Source organism: Lathyrus oleraceus, chromosome 1, assembly GCF_024323335.1.
Source record: "Lathyrus oleraceus cultivar Zhongwan6 chromosome 1, CAAS_Psat_ZW6_1.0, whole genome shotgun sequence".
In the NCBI taxonomy this organism is placed as follows: Eukaryota; Viridiplantae; Streptophyta; class Magnoliopsida; order Fabales; family Fabaceae; genus Lathyrus; species Lathyrus oleraceus.
Window position 1 is genome coordinate 412,564,255 of NC_066579.1, and position 20,180 is coordinate 412,584,434.

At 32.0% G+C, this 20,180-nt stretch overlaps 2 protein-coding genes across 2 annotated transcripts; one reads left to right on the forward strand and one right to left on the reverse strand.

The window, feature by feature from the left end:
• Nucleotides 1–964: 964 nt before the first annotated feature.
• LOC127076812 (cytochrome b561 and DOMON domain-containing protein At5g47530) lies at nt 965–3,079 on the forward strand. Its single transcript, XM_051018605.1, has 3 exons — nt 965–1,773; nt 2,170–2,424; nt 2,539–3,079. Exons 1-3 carry the CDS (start codon nt 1,138–1,140, stop codon nt 2,854–2,856), a joined length of 1,209 nt encoding a protein of 402 aa, XP_050874562.1. The 5' UTR covers nt 965–1,137; the 3' UTR covers nt 2,857–3,079.
• Nucleotides 3,080–5,116: 2,037 nt separating this feature from the next.
• LOC127076822 (inositol-phosphate phosphatase) lies at nt 5,117–11,468 on the reverse strand. Its single transcript, XM_051018616.1, has 12 exons — nt 11,289–11,468; nt 11,150–11,205; nt 11,007–11,057; nt 9,803–9,883; nt 9,588–9,691; nt 9,413–9,497; nt 9,142–9,196; nt 9,022–9,065; nt 6,545–6,613; nt 6,354–6,454; nt 5,588–5,644; nt 5,117–5,356 (listed from the first exon to the last, which is right to left on the reverse strand). Exons 1-12 carry the CDS (start codon nt 11,302–11,304, stop codon nt 5,260–5,262), a joined length of 816 nt encoding a protein of 271 aa, XP_050874573.1. The 5' UTR covers nt 11,305–11,468; the 3' UTR covers nt 5,117–5,259.
• Between the last annotated feature and the right edge of the window lie 8,712 nt (nt 11,469–20,180).

Here is a 20,180-nt window from a genome sequence, read left to right on the forward strand (position 1 = left end):
ATGCATACTCAAAGAAAAAAAATTGTATGCAATTAAAAATAGAAAAAGTTTTCTTTTGGTATAAAAAACAAGGAAAGTGTTTTTCCACCAATGTTACAGATATGGAACATATCTCAATTTTACAATAATAATAATTTAATTTCTTTCTTTGTCAAAATAACAATAATAATTTTAATTTCTTTCTTTAATTTCCCGAGCCTATCCACGATTGCAATCCTATAGAGTACTAGTATAGAAAAAAATTATTAATTAATAATTTATCTATTTTACTAATAATATATTTTAAAGCTCTTGTTCAAATTATTCTTTCAAAAACGCAAAAGCAAGTGAAGGACATGATAATCGATTTTTTCATCTTAATTAAAAATCTTAAATTCAAATACAATTTTGGACACACAATAGTATAAAAAGAATTAGAAAGAATTTTGCAATTATCTTTAAAAAAAAGCTGATAAGGTAACATCTCAAATCCTCAAAATAATATTTAATTTCTAAAATTAAATTATTTATAAATAAAAAAAGACATTCAATAAATGCTAGACTCAAAAGGATTTAAATAGGAATCATTGAATGAGACAAAAAAGGGTTTTAATTAAGAAATAAATAAAAAAGTAAAGCTACTTAACATTAAAATCAATAAATTATAATTCTTAAATATAATTTTCTTTTACCTAAAAAGCCAATCAAATGAAAATAGTCTCTTTATAAATAAAAACCATTTATACAATTTTAAATTTTAACATTCACTTATATAAATACCCTAATTAAAAATACAAAATCTCCAATTTATAAGAAAAAATTATTTTTTAAATTTACCAAATAATTAAGATATTTAACATATATAATTTCAGTTAATCATTTAATAAATCTAAAAAATGAATAATTTATTGTGTTTATTTTAAGATTTAATTATTCCTCTAAAAAAAAAGTTTAAGAACAAATTTCTTTTGTTTATTGTTGAATTTTTCTCTCTCTAAGTAAGACTTTTAGTCATCCTTAGACATCAACCACTCAACAACTTTAACCCACCACCAATTCTATAATAACCCCTTCTCTCTCCCATTTCTCAACACATCTTCACTTCATTCATAATCCAACAAAAAAATCAATTGTATCAAAAACAACAAAAACAACAACATGGTTGGGAAGAAGAACCTATGGTTCATGTTCATTCTCTCTTTGTTTGTTTCAACAACCTTAGCACAACAAACACAAACACAAACATGTCAATTACAAACCTTCACAAACAACGAGAAATTCACCTCGTGTCGCGATCTACCTCAACTCACCTCGTACCTTCACTGGACATTCGACCGAACAACAGGAAAACTCGACATAGCATTCCGACACACAGGAATCACATCAACAAACCAGTGGGTCTCATGGGCTATTAACCCTAACAACGATCTCACATCCGCCATGACTGGAGCACAAGCTTTGGTTGCAATTCTACAATCCAGTGGTTCGCCAAGAGCTTATACTTCGTCGATTGCGAATGCCGGTACTCAATTAACAGAGAGTAGAATTAGTTACAATCATTCGAACTTGAGGGCTACACATGTGAGTGATGAGGTTACGATTTTTGCGACGATTAATCTTCCTAGTGGTGTTACTTCTTTGGTTCATCTTTGGCAAGATGGTTCTGTGTCTGGTGGTTCTCCTCAACCACATGCCATGAATAATGGTAATTTAAATTCGAAGGAGAGCTTGGATCTTCTTTCTGGTGTTACTCAAGCTGGATCAGGTGGAGGTTCACTCAGTAGAAGAAGAAATGTGAGTATTTCTTTTCCTCAAAAAATTGTTCTTTCTTTGTGCCGCATCACCCTAAGTTATAGGGTTCATATAGGTTTTTCTGTAAGCAAAAATATAAAGGTTTCAAATTGCTCAATGTTACTATTAGGTTTTAGTAGTGTTTGTTTGGTTTTGCGGTGACAAAATTGATTTTGAGTTGTTTCTGTTAAATTGATTTTGGTTAAAGGTGGGTTAAAATTGATGAATTGATCATGTAAAAATGATTTTCGAACCCAAGAGGAATCTTTTTCCTCTTAACCAGAGTTCCAGAGACCCTAGGTTCGAATCCAGCCATGAGCACTCAAGGGTGGTGATTGTGATCTTATTCTATCATAACTGAAAATTGATTAATGATTAAGGATGTTAATTTTGTTTCAGACCCATGGAATACTAAATGCAGTGAGTTGGGGAACTTTGATGCCGTTGGGAGCTGTAATTGCAAGGTACTTGAAGGTGTTCAAATCTGCAGACCCTGCTTGGTTTTACCTTCATGTTACCTGTCAAACAGCTGCGTACATAGTCGGTGTTGCTGGATGGGGTACCGGTCTAAAACTCGGCAGTGACTCGGCTGGTATTACCTACTCAACGCATAGAGCACTCGGAATCACCCTCTTCTGCCTTGGAACCCTTCAGGTATGTCCTTATATGTTCTTGATCGGTTTCTGATATTGCAGATAACCACAGTCATATATGACAGATGCTACTAATTGTAATGCAACTGATAGAAACTTCTGGTATTAAATTCAGGTTTTCGCGCTGCTATTAAGGCCCAACAAAGATCACAAAATCAGAATCTACTGGAATTTCTACCATTGGGGTATCGGATACGCAACGATAATCATCAGCATCATCAACATCTTTAAAGGGTTCGACGCATTGGAAGTGTCCGCAGGGAACCGATATGATAACTGGAAGCATGCGTACACCGGCATTATTGCAGCTTTGGGTGGAATCGCAGTGCTTTTAGAAGCTTACACATGGATGATTGTGATCAAAAGGAAAAAGTCAGAGAACAAGTTGTCACATGCAACAAATGGAACAAATGGATATGGTCAGCAGGTGTAGGGAGAGATAGATATAGAAACTGGATTTTGGTTTGAGTTTTATATAATTGAGTTTTTGCTGTTTAGACCCTTTTTGTGTATATTTGGTTGGTTGCATGAGTGTATTTTGGGTTTTAGATTATTCTTTCATAGGATAGTGAAAAAAAATCCTGGTGTGTGGTTTTTTCCATGCAATTCCAGAGGATACTTTGTCTCAGATATACATATTTTGTATTTTTTATTTACTTTTTATCTTTAGTTAAATTTTTGTTTTTTTTATCGATCCTCTGAAGTCGCACCACCAGAAGACCATAATAGACGACAAAATATTTCCATTAAAAAATGAACAACTTGGATTCGCTGTACATAACATGGCTTGTGTTAACTTTTTCTCATACCACACCATAATAGGAATTTGGTAGGTCATTGTTGAATATTTTTCCAAAAGTAATAAAATAATTATAAATTATAAATAATAAAATAATCTTTCTCACCACCTATAATAAAAAATTATAAATATATGTATGTATACGAGTATGACTAGTTTTTTGGACGTATGTACGCAGTATGACTTGTTTATTTATACTGTTCCACTTCTATCATTTTCAGTATTTAATACCTCATGTTCCCCTCTTTTCAAGAGTTTGAAAACTATAACCGAAGCAATTAAGCATATGCATTGTTGACTTAATTAGATTTCACCACCAAATTGGACTAATTTATTTTTTCCGACGGACAAATTTGACTAACTTATGAAAAACTCATATTGTTCAAAGTGGTTTACTTTGTATTTATTAGTCTTTAGAGTCAAATTTAAAATATATGAAATGTCCGTTTTTTGAGGATCGAGTCTTTTTAATTATTATAAATGTCCATTTTTTTTGTTTGTAATTAATAAATATATGAATATTTTATAAATCAGAATTCTTCTTGATATATGACACATTTTTTCACTATATTATACTTTTAGGTCATTGTTATAACTTATAAGAGAGTGAGGTAATAAAGTACTCTATCACTTTACACGTTGAGTGTGTTTTCAAAAGGAAAATTATGACATAATCCAGTCAATCTTACTTCTAAAATTTGTGTGTGCGCGGTGAGAATATATAATATATTTATGAAACAATACCAAAAAAATCAATTTCAACATTTAATATTTAAAAATAACAAAAAAAATTAAAAATTAAAAAATTAAAAAATTAAAAAAAAATCCATTAAAATTGACAAAATAAAAGATGATTTGGATCAATTTTAAAGCAAAAATTTATTTGATTCAAAGATATAATTATTTACCTTCAATTCAATTGATTAAAAAAAACTAATTTAATATGCAATTTAATTTAAATTCGTTTTTAATATTCAAATTATAAAATTTTAAGTTTTTATTAATATTATAAAAACACTATAAAATATTAGATTTAATTTAATATATAGTAATATATAAAATATTTAATTAAATATAACTATATATAAAATATTAAACAATATAAACTAATTTAATGTGCATTAAATGTTTTTTAATTATCAATTAATTAAACAGCTAATTTTACATCATTTCAATTTAATCAACTAGCTTTTATACTATCCTCATCAATCAAATATAACTAATATTTTCTAACAAACCAACCAAACTACCTAGGTGAGACTTTGGTGAACAGAACTTGGTTCTATGAGGAAAGAATTAGAACATGCAAATGTTCTAGCAATTTTGCCAAATTCTCTAACTTTAAGATCGTGCCAAAAGATTAGGCCACTAGACTTACCATAACGAACTACAAAAAGTTTACGTGAAAAGAACAAAAGAATCTCAGTGTTACAAATGACACAACCTTTCGCGAAGCTTCTCATAAAACATGTGAAAAAAGCGAGTTGCATCATTCACTACGTTATGCTGATGCAATTATTAAAATTAGAGAATATTGTTTTATTTGTATACTAACAAGTGTTGTAAATATATTATTAAAAAAATTATAGTGATAAATTTTTGTCATTAAAATACAAAAGAATGATGGTTAAATAATAATGACAACATTTTTCTATATATAAGTTAACTCTTTTGACACTACATAATATTTTTAGAAAACTTAGATATCTTTAGTCTCATTGTTTTTCAGTTCAAAAATATTCTCATTGTTTTTCAGTTCAAAAATATTCTAGCTTTAATATAAAAGTTTAATCGTAATAAATCACTTTATATTTAATTTATTTTTAATTATAATTGATTTTATATAATCAATTTTTGTCACGACAAATACTTAATATTTTTAATACTAAAGTAATTCTCACTAAACATAATAAAATTACTGATCGGATAATTTAATATCCAAAATTGAGAGTTTTGATTATTTGAGCAAAAGTAAATGATATCACATTTTTCCTAATCAAATATAAATACTTCATAAAAAATAATTTATTTCAATTTTCACTCGGTTTGGCGCAGAACATCAACAAGTGCGTCCTTCAATGAAGGGTTTGAAGCAGCTATACGCTGGGCTGTTATGTCAAAATCTGTACCAGACCTGAAGCAAACAAAAACATCAGAGGTTGAGGTTAGTATGAAGCTTCATGTTTTGTAGCTTTCTGTACATCAACCATGATTACATTTATCTATCCATAACATGGTGACACATGTAAAAGGTAAACTAAACTATGTAGTACCTAACAATGCAAAAGACCATCTAGAAATGTACATATTTCACTTAGTTAAGAATAAGGTTAAATTATATCTAAGCAATATCAAAGTAACTTACGGATCAAACACAACACCTCCGGCTTCTCTAACAATGACAGCTCCACCTGCCACATCCCTGGAAAGAGAAAGAGAGACCATGTTATTATATGAATCACATAATGATAAGGCCAAAAATAAAAGGTTAGAAAGAGTATGAAGCCTAAAAATTCTAACCTAAAATCTAAAATCTATAAAAACACGGACACCAGAAATAGAATACCGACACAACATTGGTAATAATTTGAGAAAAATAAATAACTTAAACTTAATCACAAATGTTTTTGTTAGTTTCCGATACTAAACCTGACACGGTTATCCCTTTCTTCAAAGGTTTCACTTAATCACAAATGTCTTTGTTAGTTTCTAATACAAAACCTAACACGGTTACCCCTTTCTTAAGAGGTTTCTAGTGCTTCAGAGCCTAAAAACTTTATTTAAAATTAGATGCCTTAACCATTAGACAAAAGGCCTTTTTTTAATATACTTCCTCTATTTTCATTTATAAGCAAAATTTCGACTTTTAAATTTATTAAATAAATAATATATTTAAATAAATAATATATTTAGATTATATATAAATCAGATACATCAATTATTCAATAAATCTAAAAATTAAAATCATGCTTATAAACGAGAATGGAGGGAGTAAGTTAGTATTAGATACTACACATGTCAATTAAGCTTAAATATTTGTGGACCTAAATCCCTTGCTTTACTTGCGCAAAGGTTGGGTCGGCCTAGCACATAATGATAATGCCCAAAAAGATTGTAGGAGAAGCTCATACCATGGACCACCAAATCCAATTTCAAAGAATACATCTAGTCTTCCACATGCAATTCCACAAAGATTCAGAGCACAGGAGCCACTCATTCTAAGAGATCTCACCTGACATTAGAAATAGGGTAGTTATTATGACATAGCAGTTTGTACTTATCATCTTAGTTCAAAAGATTCCATGGCAAGACTTGGATTTACCTTGTAAAGCAAACTATTAATCCTATTGGTAGTGGCGTCTACTGTTTCCTTGTCCCGTTTTGTTCCAACCTGCACTTTTCGAAGGGTAAAAACTTGATGAATATCAAATTTTTTCATTTGATTTAAAAGGCAACATATTTGGAAGTAAACCTGAACCAATAATCTTAATATTCTGAGCCAGATTCAAATTTCAAGCATCAGGAATATCTTACTAATTTTAAGGATAAGCTTTGTATGCAACTAAACACAATAACGCAGGTAAAGATACATGTATATTTAGTGGGACTGGGGATACAAATACAATTTAAAATGGGATTAGCAATTTCATGTTACAATCTGCTAATTGATCACATTGTAGTTTGTAAGAAGAAAAAACACATATGATTATCTTGAGGTATAAAAACAATTGAGTTGACAACACTCATATGATTGATTAAAAAGCTTTTAAAACACATGAGAATAAACTTAAAATTTGGAATATCTAAGTGGCACATAGAAATCAAGACAGAAGGCACTAATCTAATATGCCTGCCCCAAGACATTTCAAATCATTTTAGAACATCTAAATGTAGAGTAAATATAACAACAACAACCAAGCCTTATCCCACTAAATGAGGTCAGCTACATGAATCAACTTCCATCATAAAGTTCTATTCAGGACCATGTTCTTATCTAAATTGTTAAACTCGAGATCTTTCTTAATAACATCTCTTATAGTTTTTCTAGGTCTTCCTCTACCTCTAACTATTTGACTCCTCTCCATCCGATCTACTCTCCTTACCACAAAATTTAAAGATTTTCTCTCTACATATCCAAACCACCGAAGTCTATTATCCACCATTTTTCTACTATAGGTGCTATCCCAACCAATATAGTCAAAATCGAGTGTTGGATCTTAAGATCTTACGATCTCACGTGCTGAAGTTGTCTTTTAGTGCTATGATATGAGAAAAAACTATTTCCGTGCACTTCGTGGTCAAGATCGAGTGATGGGTCTTAAAATCTTATGATCTTACATGCTGAAGTTGCTTTTTATATGACTATATTGACATGGGAATTCATAATATCTTAGATGATTAGACTTGTTAGTTAGATTTATGTTTTTTGTGCTGTTTATTTTGAACTTGTTAAATTATAGAATGATGGTTATGTGTTATCAATTAAATTGGTTGAATTTTGTCATTTATTTTGCCCGTGCATTATAATTTTCATGTTTTTTTTGTGTGTATATATATGTCAAATTTCCGCTTTACCCTTCGGTAAGATCTTAAGTGTCGTGCTACGATCCTAGTTTTACGATCTTTCACATGTCGTCCGATCCTACTTAAGATCTAGTGCTTGACTACTTTGACCCCAGCACTCTCTAATATTGTCATTTTAAATTTTATCATGTCTAATCTTACCACACATCTAACGCAACATCCACATCTCTGCTACGCTTACTTTATTCTCGTGTTGATTCTTAAGCGCTCAACATTCTGTCTCATACAACATCACAGGTCTTACCGCAATCCGATAAAACTTTTCCTTCGACTTGAGCGCTACCTTTCTATCACAAAATTCCTGAGACCCTCCTCCATTTCAACCATCCAGTTTGAATTCGATGGTTTACATCCAAAATAATTCTTCAAAATTCAATATGGCCAAGTTAAAAAAATATGTAATTTGAATATCAGCCGCATTATTTTTCAAGTACAATAAATTTTACAAATTTGAAAATCAAGACTCTCTAGAGCAAATTACTGATTTACCAATTGTATTGCAAGTATCAATGTGATAGGTTCAGCAGTGTTTGATTTTGCAGAGTCAAATTGAAAAGATTTCACTACAAACATTCCAAATGATATACAGCTACAGATGTAGAAATTTTAACACAAATGTGTTAAACAAGAATGTATAGTATCATAGGGATCATTAGGTTAATAGCAAGAGAAACTGACCATTTGCTAGAGCAGAGTTAACAACAATTAGTAGAAAATGAAAATTGTATTAAACTGAAACAAGAGAGAACTCTCAACAAGACCAGATCCAAGGCAACACAAAGAAAAGAGAGTGTTCTCTAACTTATAGAAAAGCCCAGGCCTTTTTTATTGAAAAGAAAAAAAACTGGCCTGGCCTAGGCAGCTAGGCCGTAGGACCCTGTTAGTTGTCTTGGCCTATTCCCACCCCTAGACACAACCAACGCTCTATCACCATCTCACCTAGATAAGTCATGTACATGTCGAAGTATGACATACTAAGATGGTCAAAACGCATTCGATGGTCATACTTAGGGATCATATGCATTAGACAGTCAACTTTTGTATCATTTTTATGCCTTTGATTAATCGATTGAACTATTCTCACTGGATGGTCATTCCACACATTGTTATTGTAGGTTTCCGAGTTCCATGTTAGCCATCGACACAGGTAAATGATAAGCAAATAAAAACAATTGAATAGATTTTACATAATCAATTATAACAGCCTTGACATACCTCAGTTGCTAGAAGAGAGCTCATCAATTCAGTTTGTGACGATACTGTGAAATTCAAGACATAAGTATGACATCTATATTAATAACAAGTTATCAAAAGATGAAAAAACAGAGGACACACCTTTTATAGGGTTCCCATTCAAAAAAGCTCCTTTTCCATGGACTGCGGTGAAAAGCTACATACAACAATCCCAGATTTCAATGAGCATATTGAGCAAGAAAGGAAGCTTAATTTTAAATATTATAAAATTCTATGCTGATAATACTTATTGAATCATATTCCAAAATTTATTCCATTGCTGTAATGACTAAAGGCCTTTCAGCAAAATCTAATGGTTTAGTGGTCAACAACAACTACTTCTAAAGCATTTTCAAAATGGAAGATTCCATACCTCGTTAATTATTGGATTGTACACAACACCAACTGTTGGAACTTTTCCAATTGTGAGACCAATGGAGACACAGACGAAGGGGAATCTACAGATAGTATAATGTTTAGTCCATCAATATGTAAATATGAGTGTATCATCAATCACCATCAATGATAATATAAGAATTGATAATTACCCATGCACAAAGTTAGTAGTTCCATCCAAGGGATCAACAATCCATGTGGGATCATCTGTAAGTTCTGTAGTACCAAAAGCAGCTGTGGTTTCTTCCCCGATGAACTAATAAGTTCACAAATATAAATGAACTTTAGGAAATATAAAATGGCAGCGGGCAATAATAGCCACCAACATAAAACATGACTATATCATTGGAGGAAGAGGAGGGTGAACCTTATGAGTGGGATAAAGCTGCTTGAGATGATTAAATATTAGTTCTTCGCATGCTTTATCAGTTTCAGTTACCAAATCAACCTGTGCACCACAGCAAAGGTAAAACACTATGAAAAGACAATAATACTTTATTCTTCATACGCTTTAATAGCTAATAATGCCCATTTTTTTTTTCAATTCCTTTACCTACAAGTAAGTACCTTCTCAAGAACAGAGAAAAAGTAAGCACCTCAAACAACTTTCTTATTTCTTTAATATAATTACAGATTGTAAAATGTCATATAAGCTTATAGACATTGATATGCATACGAGCTTATTCTAAGCTCATTTGATTGCTTATCAAGAGCTTGATCGGGACAGTGTATAGAAACCAGTGTTATCGAATATTTGCCATGGTGTATATCAAAGAGGCCTGTATTGCGGGATTTTAGCTCTCCGCTATGCACCGCCGTCTGCCATCAACAACACTGATAAAAACGACTTATGACAGGTCTATAAGTTGTTTTTATTTTATTTTCATATACTCTAGAATAGCTTATGAAAGCAACTTATTATTATGATACAAGTGTCAGTTAGAAGTCCTACAATGCTTGAAAAGTTGAAGGTTGAATAATATTTAAGCGAGCTGACTCGTAAACCTAATGTCATAAGGTGAGTGTCAACGACAATGCAACCATTGAGGAGAGCATATAAGTGGATGGGCATCCACATCCACATCCACTCACAGTTGTATCATAAACCTAGATTTTAGATGAAGATATGATGTCTCTCACTTGTGTGGTTGCTCTTGAGTCCGTATGGATTCACCCATGACCCATTACTTATATTTTATAAGAAAATCAAAAACAACATATAGCTTATATGAAAATCACCATGACTTTTTTTATATAGACATAACTTATATCACTGACGACTAAGCTTGTTTCGTGCGAGAATTTTGAATATTGAAAACAAAATCCAAAAATGTAATAAAAACCAAGACTACAAATTTAGTCCCCGTAAGCTATATTCAATTTCAGTTCGGAGCGTCATGAAAATAGCTTTGAAACCGGTAACATTAAGTGAAATGAACACCAATTGCAATAATATAGAAGAAAATTGAAAACTAAAAAAAAATATCGTACGATTTACCAAAAGTAACATTGGCATTATATGATGGAAGAAAATGAAGCGGAAAATAAAGTAGAGGAGAATTGAAACAAACCGATCCTTTGTGTTCGACGTGTTTGATTTGGTAAAATCCTTTTCGAATAACCTGAAAAAAAAATTGATACCGAATCGATAGTGATAGATGAAGAGAGAAAGGGAACGAACAGAGAGAGAGAGTTGAAATGAGAAAGAACTAACCTCGCCAGCTTTGTGAGCAGCGTCGACTGCAGATGCGAGGAATTGAGAGAGTGATTCTACAGTTGAGCGACGAATCAGTGAGTAATTGTTATACGATCTCCGCATTACAAACTGAAACGAAAGAGAGAGAGGGTGGTACCATTGTTGTCAACCATTTTCTTTTGGAACTGGAGAGAGAGGCTGTGCTTTGTTCTTGATTGATCCTTCCTTTTGCGTTAACGCACTGCAAGCACTATTGGAATTTAGCTTTTCTCTATTGGTTAGTGAAGTGAATACTCAATCACTTGGTTTTATTGGATTTTATAACAGGATTTAGGATCGAATATTCTATGCTCATGTACGGTACTTTACTAATTGCTTTTTATTAAAGTTACATTTTTTTACGGAATACAATTTACATTCAATTTAACTACTATACTAAAATATGTCATTAGATCGAGCAAATGGTGAACAACTTTTATACGATGTGAGAGGGTCGCCTGAGGCAGGATCACGAGGGTGTTAAAATAAAATCAAATATTACATTCATCTTGATAGAAACTTTTGTTTCAAAACGGAAAAATGTATTTCACGTAACTCTTACATTTGCATCCGTCTTGAGTTGATAGTTGTTAAACTCAATTTTGTATTTATTGTTAATTGGCGGTGAATGATATTTGAACTTCACAATTTTTCGATTATCTCCGTAAGATAGGAGATTAAACATTTAATATTGCAGATGTGCAAAAGAGGTGTTTTCATTGAGCTTAAACTTTCGCACATGTGTCGCGCGGGAGAATGAGACATTTGCGATTTACCAGATGATGTTTACTTGTGACATTTGAGACATTTTGTATTTGTATGAAATAAAAAACAAGAGCCCCTAAATTTGTAGAAGTTGCATATAAATGTGGACCTAAAAAATTCTATCATGTATCAGTGTTGGTTTCAGATATACAATTTTGGTATTGTTTACGATAAAATATGATAAACAAAAACAAGTTTGATTTCACTTAAAGGATTAAACTCGAAAATATTCTAGGATATATTGTGCAAAAATCATAAGTTTGAAACATGTTAACATGTAAAGTCGAAAGTAAAAGAATTTAAAAAGAAAATAATTTATAAATACAGTAAATTACTTGAAAGTAAAGAATTCAATTCATAAAGTGGAACACAAATACATACATTCTCATATCACTCTTTTCCCACTAACACTTGGATACTCCGAGTTTTTAGAATTTTGTAAAATTGAGGATCCCTAAAACTATAAGTGAACACTACTTATATACTAGTTCTAACATAATTGTTTGCAACGATCGACATAGCAAATTACGTCACGTCTTCGTCTCCATGCAACCTTCGCTCTCAACAAGCTTCCACGTGTTCTAGAGTAACTGTATGATCTTATTCACTTACGCGTTGTTCGACCGTGTGGAGAGTAACACCATATTAAAAACTTGGAATTTTACTAAGTCTGAAACTTACTTATCCTTGGCCTTTTAAAACTAATTTCTTGAAAAATTTAACAGGTTAGCATCATCTTTCGACAAGACAAATTCATCGAAATACGTGTTCCAATTCCATGGTCGTAGTTGGCCACTTCAACCTGGATTCTCACTGCATTCTACTTCATTTGTTGCAAACCTTCTGACTTCATTCAAGCTTTTATACAACAACTTATATTTGGTAAGTTTTTCAAAAACCATTTCTTTTTTGTGTTTTGAGTGATTGTTTTAGAGAAAATAAGTTACTTAAGTTACATTAGGTAGTGTTTAGTCAAAGTACTTAGCCTAAATGGACATACATCTCAGGATTCTTTATGAACTATTTTTAGAGATGTATCTCCAAATTCTTTATGAACTACTTTTGAAGATGTATCTCCAAATCTGGACATGGCAGAATTTTGGTTGCATTTTTTATTTGCCTATCTAGTTTTATCGCATGTGCGATGGCTGAAAACAACCCTGGAAAAATTAGGCTCAGACGTGGGTCCCAAACCACGTTTGTACGACGTGAGAGGGTCGCCAGAGCCAGGACCACGAGGCTACGAGTTGATGAAACCTCGTTTGATGGTTCACATTGCCGAGATTCATAACCATCTAGTTCTATTTCACGTAGTCGCCTGTCTCATGTCTCTACTTCTCGAGCTTTTACTTCACGGGGCCACTAGTCCCCAGATGATGAAGCAGCACATGAAACCCTTAAGTATATGAGGAACCCGCTACTAATTCCCCTTTATAGAGTTATCCAAGAGGCTCATTTGACACTTCCTTACTTTATCTCAATGAAAGTCATGTTGCTAGGCATGTCTGTGAAGGAGAGGTATATTTATTTACTTTTATATATGTTTACATATGTTTAAAATTAATGGAATCACAAGTGATGGTGATATTAATTATTGGAGTGTGTGTGTTTGAAATTAGTAAACCATGGCTGGAACATATTGGAGTTAGAACTGCCCACTGCAGATTGGTCCAAGGATATTATTCATTATTTCGGTCTTGCTGGATTAGGCGTTGGTGCGTATATGACCATAAGCCATGGCATGCAGGCGGAATTTGCAGAGAGATGGAATTCAGAGGTGTCATCTTTCCACCTTCCTATTGGGGAGATAACCATCACCCGGGATGGCGTCTTATGCTTCCTGCATCTTCCTATCAAGGGAAAATTATTGAGCCACAGAAGGATCGATCAAGAGGAAGTTGGTGAGATGATGGTCAGCCATTTAGAGGGTGACCCAACTAAGGCCTCCAATGAGGTAGCTGACACATAAGGTGTTCATGATAAATTAGGTTTTTTAGAAAAACTTAATAAAGATCGCCCGCAGTGGGTTGTGGATGTCGAAGGTGATGATATGCATGTTGAGTGCCATCATACTTGTCCATTAAGGTGCTACCTCTTATTCTTGGTTGGCACGCCCATTTTGTGGGGAAAAGTGCAAATTACATCGATGTAGTCTCTCTTCAGTATGTCATAGACTTAATGGGAATTCACGATTACAACTGAGGGACGGCCTGTTAGGTCTACCTGGATTTGAATCTGAGTGAGGTTTGTCTTTGGAAGACAAAATAGATGACATGGAGTTGTACGTTGCTTACACTAATTTACTGTTACTAATATTTTCCTAATTTATTTGTTACACTTGTTATTAATATTGTATCTGAATCATTTTAAGAGATGGACCATCTCTCCCTTCCCCTGTATCATTGGGTGGAAAGTTGTGTCTACCTACTATTTACCGTTGTTTTTGGTAAATGAAATCACAAGTTTTCGTTCACTTACAGGATTAAATTCGAAAAAATCCTAGGACATATTGTGCAAAATAATATAACAAAAGGGTGTTTGTGCTTAGAACTTTGATGTTTTAATGTCAAAATTTTGGACATAAACTCTAACTGGAATATACATAATTGCTTGGGATTTAAAGAATAAACAAAGAACATAATAAAAGTCATTCAAGTAAATGCTTCGAATTTAAAGAATTAAAAGAAAGGACGTAAATTCATACATCTTTTCATAACTCTTTTCTCAATGTGGCTTGGATACTGAAGTTCTATAGAGAATACTTAATGGATTTTTGTGACCATTGTTTACATGACTTAACTCGTCTTATATACTATTATAATATTAACGGTCGATAATGATTATCTTTTCAGAAATCGACATGTACTCCCTTACGTAGGCTTCAATTTTCTTGTATGCTTCCATGTGTCTTTGACATTTGAACTGTTTTGAATTGTTCTTGTTGTTTCAAGCCATCTTTAAATCTCCTAACTGCTTCTGTCGAAAGTTTCCTCAGTCGAACCTTGGAGCATAACATTGAAATGATTTAACTAATTGTACTTAGACTGTGAATTTATCTCATTTCTATCTCTATCGAATATGCCAAATCACCATAAACCTTTTTGAGATTCTGAACATGGTTAGCGTTTCTAATCTTGTGGATTTGTTCCTGAGATTCTTCTAAACCAAGCTTGGTAGGTTTCTAGGTTATCTAAACCTTGAACTAAAAATAGACGAAGTCCCAAAACATCTTATAAGCGAGTCAAACTCACCCCTTCAATTGAAATTATCAAAATCTCGAAACGATAGCTAGATTATTTTATACCTAACATTATCATACATTTACATCGCATATTTATTGTCGAAATACTAAACCAAATTTCTCAAGCTAACACCTACATTGAGGATTGGCCACGTGTTGCCGCATTTACCCCGTACAAGAAGAATAATGTGATTGAGTCATTTAGAGTGTATTTTGATTATCATGTACAATATACCATTTCCTTTTACTCATACGACGACCATCGTGAGACGCGTCAATTGGACGTCATCTCCTTATACTCTGGATGACTGACTTACGGGTCATCTCTTATGTATCCTTATCAGTCCAAGCGAGTGATACGCTAATTTGGCTATCTGCAGATTATTCTGAGACACCCATCAGAGTCCTCTTCTCCCACCATCCACCGCGGAGATCTCGATACGATACTTGAGAATTTCAAGTGTCACTTGGTACCATATGAATATTGTAAGGTGCGAGCTCCTTTAGAGTAGGCTTATGCTAACGGTTATATGACATGGTTCTATAGAGTGTCATACCATATCATGACACCAGACGCTCCTGGAAGACAACCTAGGCCAGCTAACTAGGACGTACTTAAGGTTAGGGATAACCACGTCGATGACGTGCCAGTTGTAACACCCCAACTTTAATTATTTATTTTTTTGAATTTATATTAATTTATATTGATTTATTAGATTTATTTAAGTGTTATATGTGCTTTATTGGAATTTTTTATAATTAATTATAATTAGTTAATAATAGAAAATAAGAGATATTTTAGAGTTAGGAGAATATAGAGTTTTATTTAAAATTAGAGAAAAAGAGGTATTTTGAGCAAAGAGGTAGGGTGTGGTGAGAATTAGTGAGAATAATATAATTGTTATTTTAAATAAATATTTGAATTATTGGAATAATTAATTAATTATTATTGTAATTAATTTAGATGTTATTTGAAATAAAAATAAATAATAGAAATAGAGATTTAGTGAGGGTGTGGGAAGAATTTATAAGTGAAAAGAGTAAATGGAATATTAGATTAGAATAAATAATAAGTGAGGGGAGTTTTTGGAGAGTACGTGCAAAAATAGGAAAAAGAGGCAGAAAGAGAGAGACAGGTCTATGAGGATTCAGAGAGCGAGGAAAAATCTCAAAGTAAAGAAAATTCAACGATCCTTAAACCTTCTAGGTGGGGGGAGGACTTTTTACTTATGAGTGGATAAACAAATGGATATTGATGGATCCTTACCCTCATGTCTTCTCTCTTTTTCTTTAATCTGTATTTGTGGTTTGTGGTTTGTGGCCAAAGAAGATTTGGGCAAAACTCATTTGAGACGCTAGATTGATAAATATTTACTTTTATTCTAGAGCAATATGATATGATTTTTATTCTCTATTGAGTGATTTATGTGTATTATTATATTTCGATTTGATACATATGTTGGTGTCTTGTGATAAGGCGGAAGTAGTAATCTGTGTGCAATCTTGAATTTGATCTATGATGATGCCTTGTTGTTGTTGTTAATCCTAATTTTTGTGTCCTTTCAATGATGTTACTTATCTATGTATATTTTAGGCAGTTAGAACCGAAATAGATGAAATAAGTGAGTTTCGAATTTGTTCAATAGGTAGAAAAACACAGTAAATCGCAGATAGACATAGAGGGGGATTGACCACCTTGTTTCAGGCATAATTTGAGTTTCGTAAGTCTGTTTGAGGTGCCGTCAGTTGCGTTAGAAAACTAACAAAATATTTTTGAAGTAGAAAAATTGGATTCATGAGCGCTAGAATAATATCAGTTTGCTGGTTTTTATACCAGAGGCATGTTCAATTTCAGTCCTACGTTGGTCTTCATGTTTCACGTGTAGCTTGAGTTTCGTAGGTTCGTTTAGGGTGTGGTCATTCATGTTAGAAATAGAATTTAATGATCTTTCAAAATGGAGATTTTCCTAATTTTATCATGAGTATATAATTTTTCGTGTTATTTTAAAGTCAAACCTTTTGTTAGAGTTTATGCAGTAATTATTGTGATATGGCTGAATTAAAATGAATAGAATAGGAGTTTCGTAACTCTATTTGAGGTGCGGTTAAATGCGTTTGAAATAGGGCTTAAAGAAATTTTAGACTGGAGACTTTCATAATTTTATCATAAGTATATAATATTTTGATGATATTTTGAAGTAAGACAATTTTAGAGTTAAGTATATAGTTTTTTGACAACCCTTTAGCAATTTAAGGAACTAAACATGATTATAAATCATTTAAAATTGAGTTAGTGATATGTTTTAGAGTTAATTAAATTAAGGGACTTAATTTGGTATGAGTTTAGAGTTGTTAATATGTTTAGTGTTGAATTTGAGTCCGAATATGTTTAGAGCAGCAAATTAGTGTTCTATTTTGAACTATTGACATGTTTAGAGTTGAGTCTGAAATGGTTGGGTTGACTCTAATGTGCTCAAAGAGTTTGTTTAATTTTTTTGGAGTATTATGTGAATTACATATTATTGAGTTTTGAACAATTTTGAGTTCAATGATCTTTCGCTACCATTTTGATAAGTTTGAGATCAAATTGTGACCTTAGGATTGTTTTACTATTATTTGAGTCAAGCTGCCAACCAATAAAGTTAATGAAAGTTATCTTTATATACAAAAGTTGTCTTTTGATCATTTTAGAGTACTTTAGAATACTTTAGAGTGTTTTAGAGTCATTTAGAGTTATTTAGAGTTGTGGAGATTGTTATAGAGTTGTTTAGAGTTCACCTTGAGGACTCTGTTGAGTTTAAGACAAAGATTGTTATCCTTTTGACAAGTTGTGAGCGAATATAAGTAATTGGTATTTTGTTGATGTGTTTGAGCATTTGTATGAGTTGATAAATAATTTGAGTTACTGAGTAATAATATATATTTTACTCTGTTGTTTTAATATAATTATTGAGATTTAATTATATAGCATTATTTTTGAGTTGTGTGGTTAAGAGAAAATCTTGTCCAGAGAGAAATTTTGTTCAGAGAGAATATTTTTGTGAGATAGGAGATGTCATTTGTTGATTGATTATGAATTGTGATTGACATTATATGTTCAGGCATTCATGTATATCAGAGATAAGTCTGACTTCGGTCTAAAGAGGTCAAGTGCTCAGAGAGAACCATTGACGAGGTCCAGTGCTCAGAGAGAACCAGTGACAGACTCATTGTTTATAGAGAATATTTTTCATAGAGGAATTTGAGACATGGATAATTCCGTAAAATAACTTGGACATTCAAATGTTTGATTCCAGATGCATTTTTGAAAGAGGAGTACATTGCATTATACATTTGCATCGTGATTGTGGTTATTGTTGTATATGATTATGTGAGAATGATATTTGATATTACTTGTTGTGTGAAAACTATCCTTACTGTTTAATACACCGCTAATATCTATAAAGTTATTCTCACCCATGTTTCTTTGTTTTTGTTGTTTTGTACTCTCTTAAAGTACAAATAATCAGGTAGAGGAGTAGCTACTATTGAGTTAGAGGATGACGTCGAGGCCTCTTTATTTAATTTTTTATTTTTCGCGTTATTTAGTTTTCGACAGTATTGATCTATAACACTGGGTTTGAGACGTTTTCATTATTGATATGATGTCGTTGTTTTGGATTTATTTAATCAAATATTTTATTTCATCGAGAAAAATTTAAAGTATGTTTGAAGTTAAGTTTCACTGCATGTTTTACCTTTTATTTTGAAAGAGTATGTTTGTTGAGCATGTGTAACACCTATTTTGGAGAAATAATTGTTTTTCTTTTATAAAAATGTTTTTGGGATTTTAGGGTGTTACATCAGCGGTCTATCCGCGTATTGTGGAGATGGAGAAATCAAGCATAGAGATAGTGAATTTTGTGGAAGATAGTCCTCAGTTGCTCCTCGTAGAAGGCGTGATTGACGAGACACAAAATATCTTGTAGTAGAGATGGAGAAGAAGATAAAAGATTAGACATACCTAATAGTTTATGCTTGGATGTATTATTTTTTAATTTTTTCAAACAAATTTTATGTATGGTATTGACTTTTTGAACTTAGTTTAATTATTTATGATTTTTTACTTTCATTTATAATATAATTTTATTTTATTTTGATTTTACTTTAATATAACTTAACCACAACAAATACAATGTTAAGACAATGTTGTCGCGCTGAAACCATTTAGGGGTTTTTTGAAGATGCATCTCCAAAACAACACATTTCTCTGCAATTAACACTCTTCCAATACTTTTTAACGACTTCAGGGGATATATCAAAGATGCATCTCCGAAAACCCCCTGAAATATTATGAAGATACATCTCTAAAACATATTTGATTTAAAATGGAGTGGATCGGAGAAAGACAATGACTAATGTAATTTTATGCACGTTCAAAAATATATTTTGAAATTTCCAGAAATGTGAAATGCACTCTTAAGAATAGAGAGAATAATTCTCTAAATTAATCTCTCATACTCAACGAATATAAAAACTTAAGATTATAAAAGTTATATCAATTTTTATATTAATAAAATTAAGCTCCAAAAATAGATATTTTATATATCAAATAAAAATTTCAGTTTTCAAAACATCATTGAGTATATCAGTTTGCTTAAAATCAAAACTTAACCCACATACTAGGGATTGGTTTGAGTTGAATTTGATTAAAATCAAAACTTAACCCACATAAAGTATATCAGTTTGGGTGAAGTAAAATAACTACTCATAACATCATTGAGTCGGTTTGGATAAAACAATAAATTTGTGGGTTGGATTGGATAGTAGGTCATCCAATTTTTTTCCTTATATAATTGTAAACAGTTTTGTTATTCTTACACTTGATTCATACACTACACCGTATGAACAGTGTAAGAATACTACTTAAAATAATAAAATTGACCTACAGTTTTGTTTATCTATGTGGTATTATATATGGGTCATATTCACATTCTCTCTCCTAACAACAACCACATATCATCA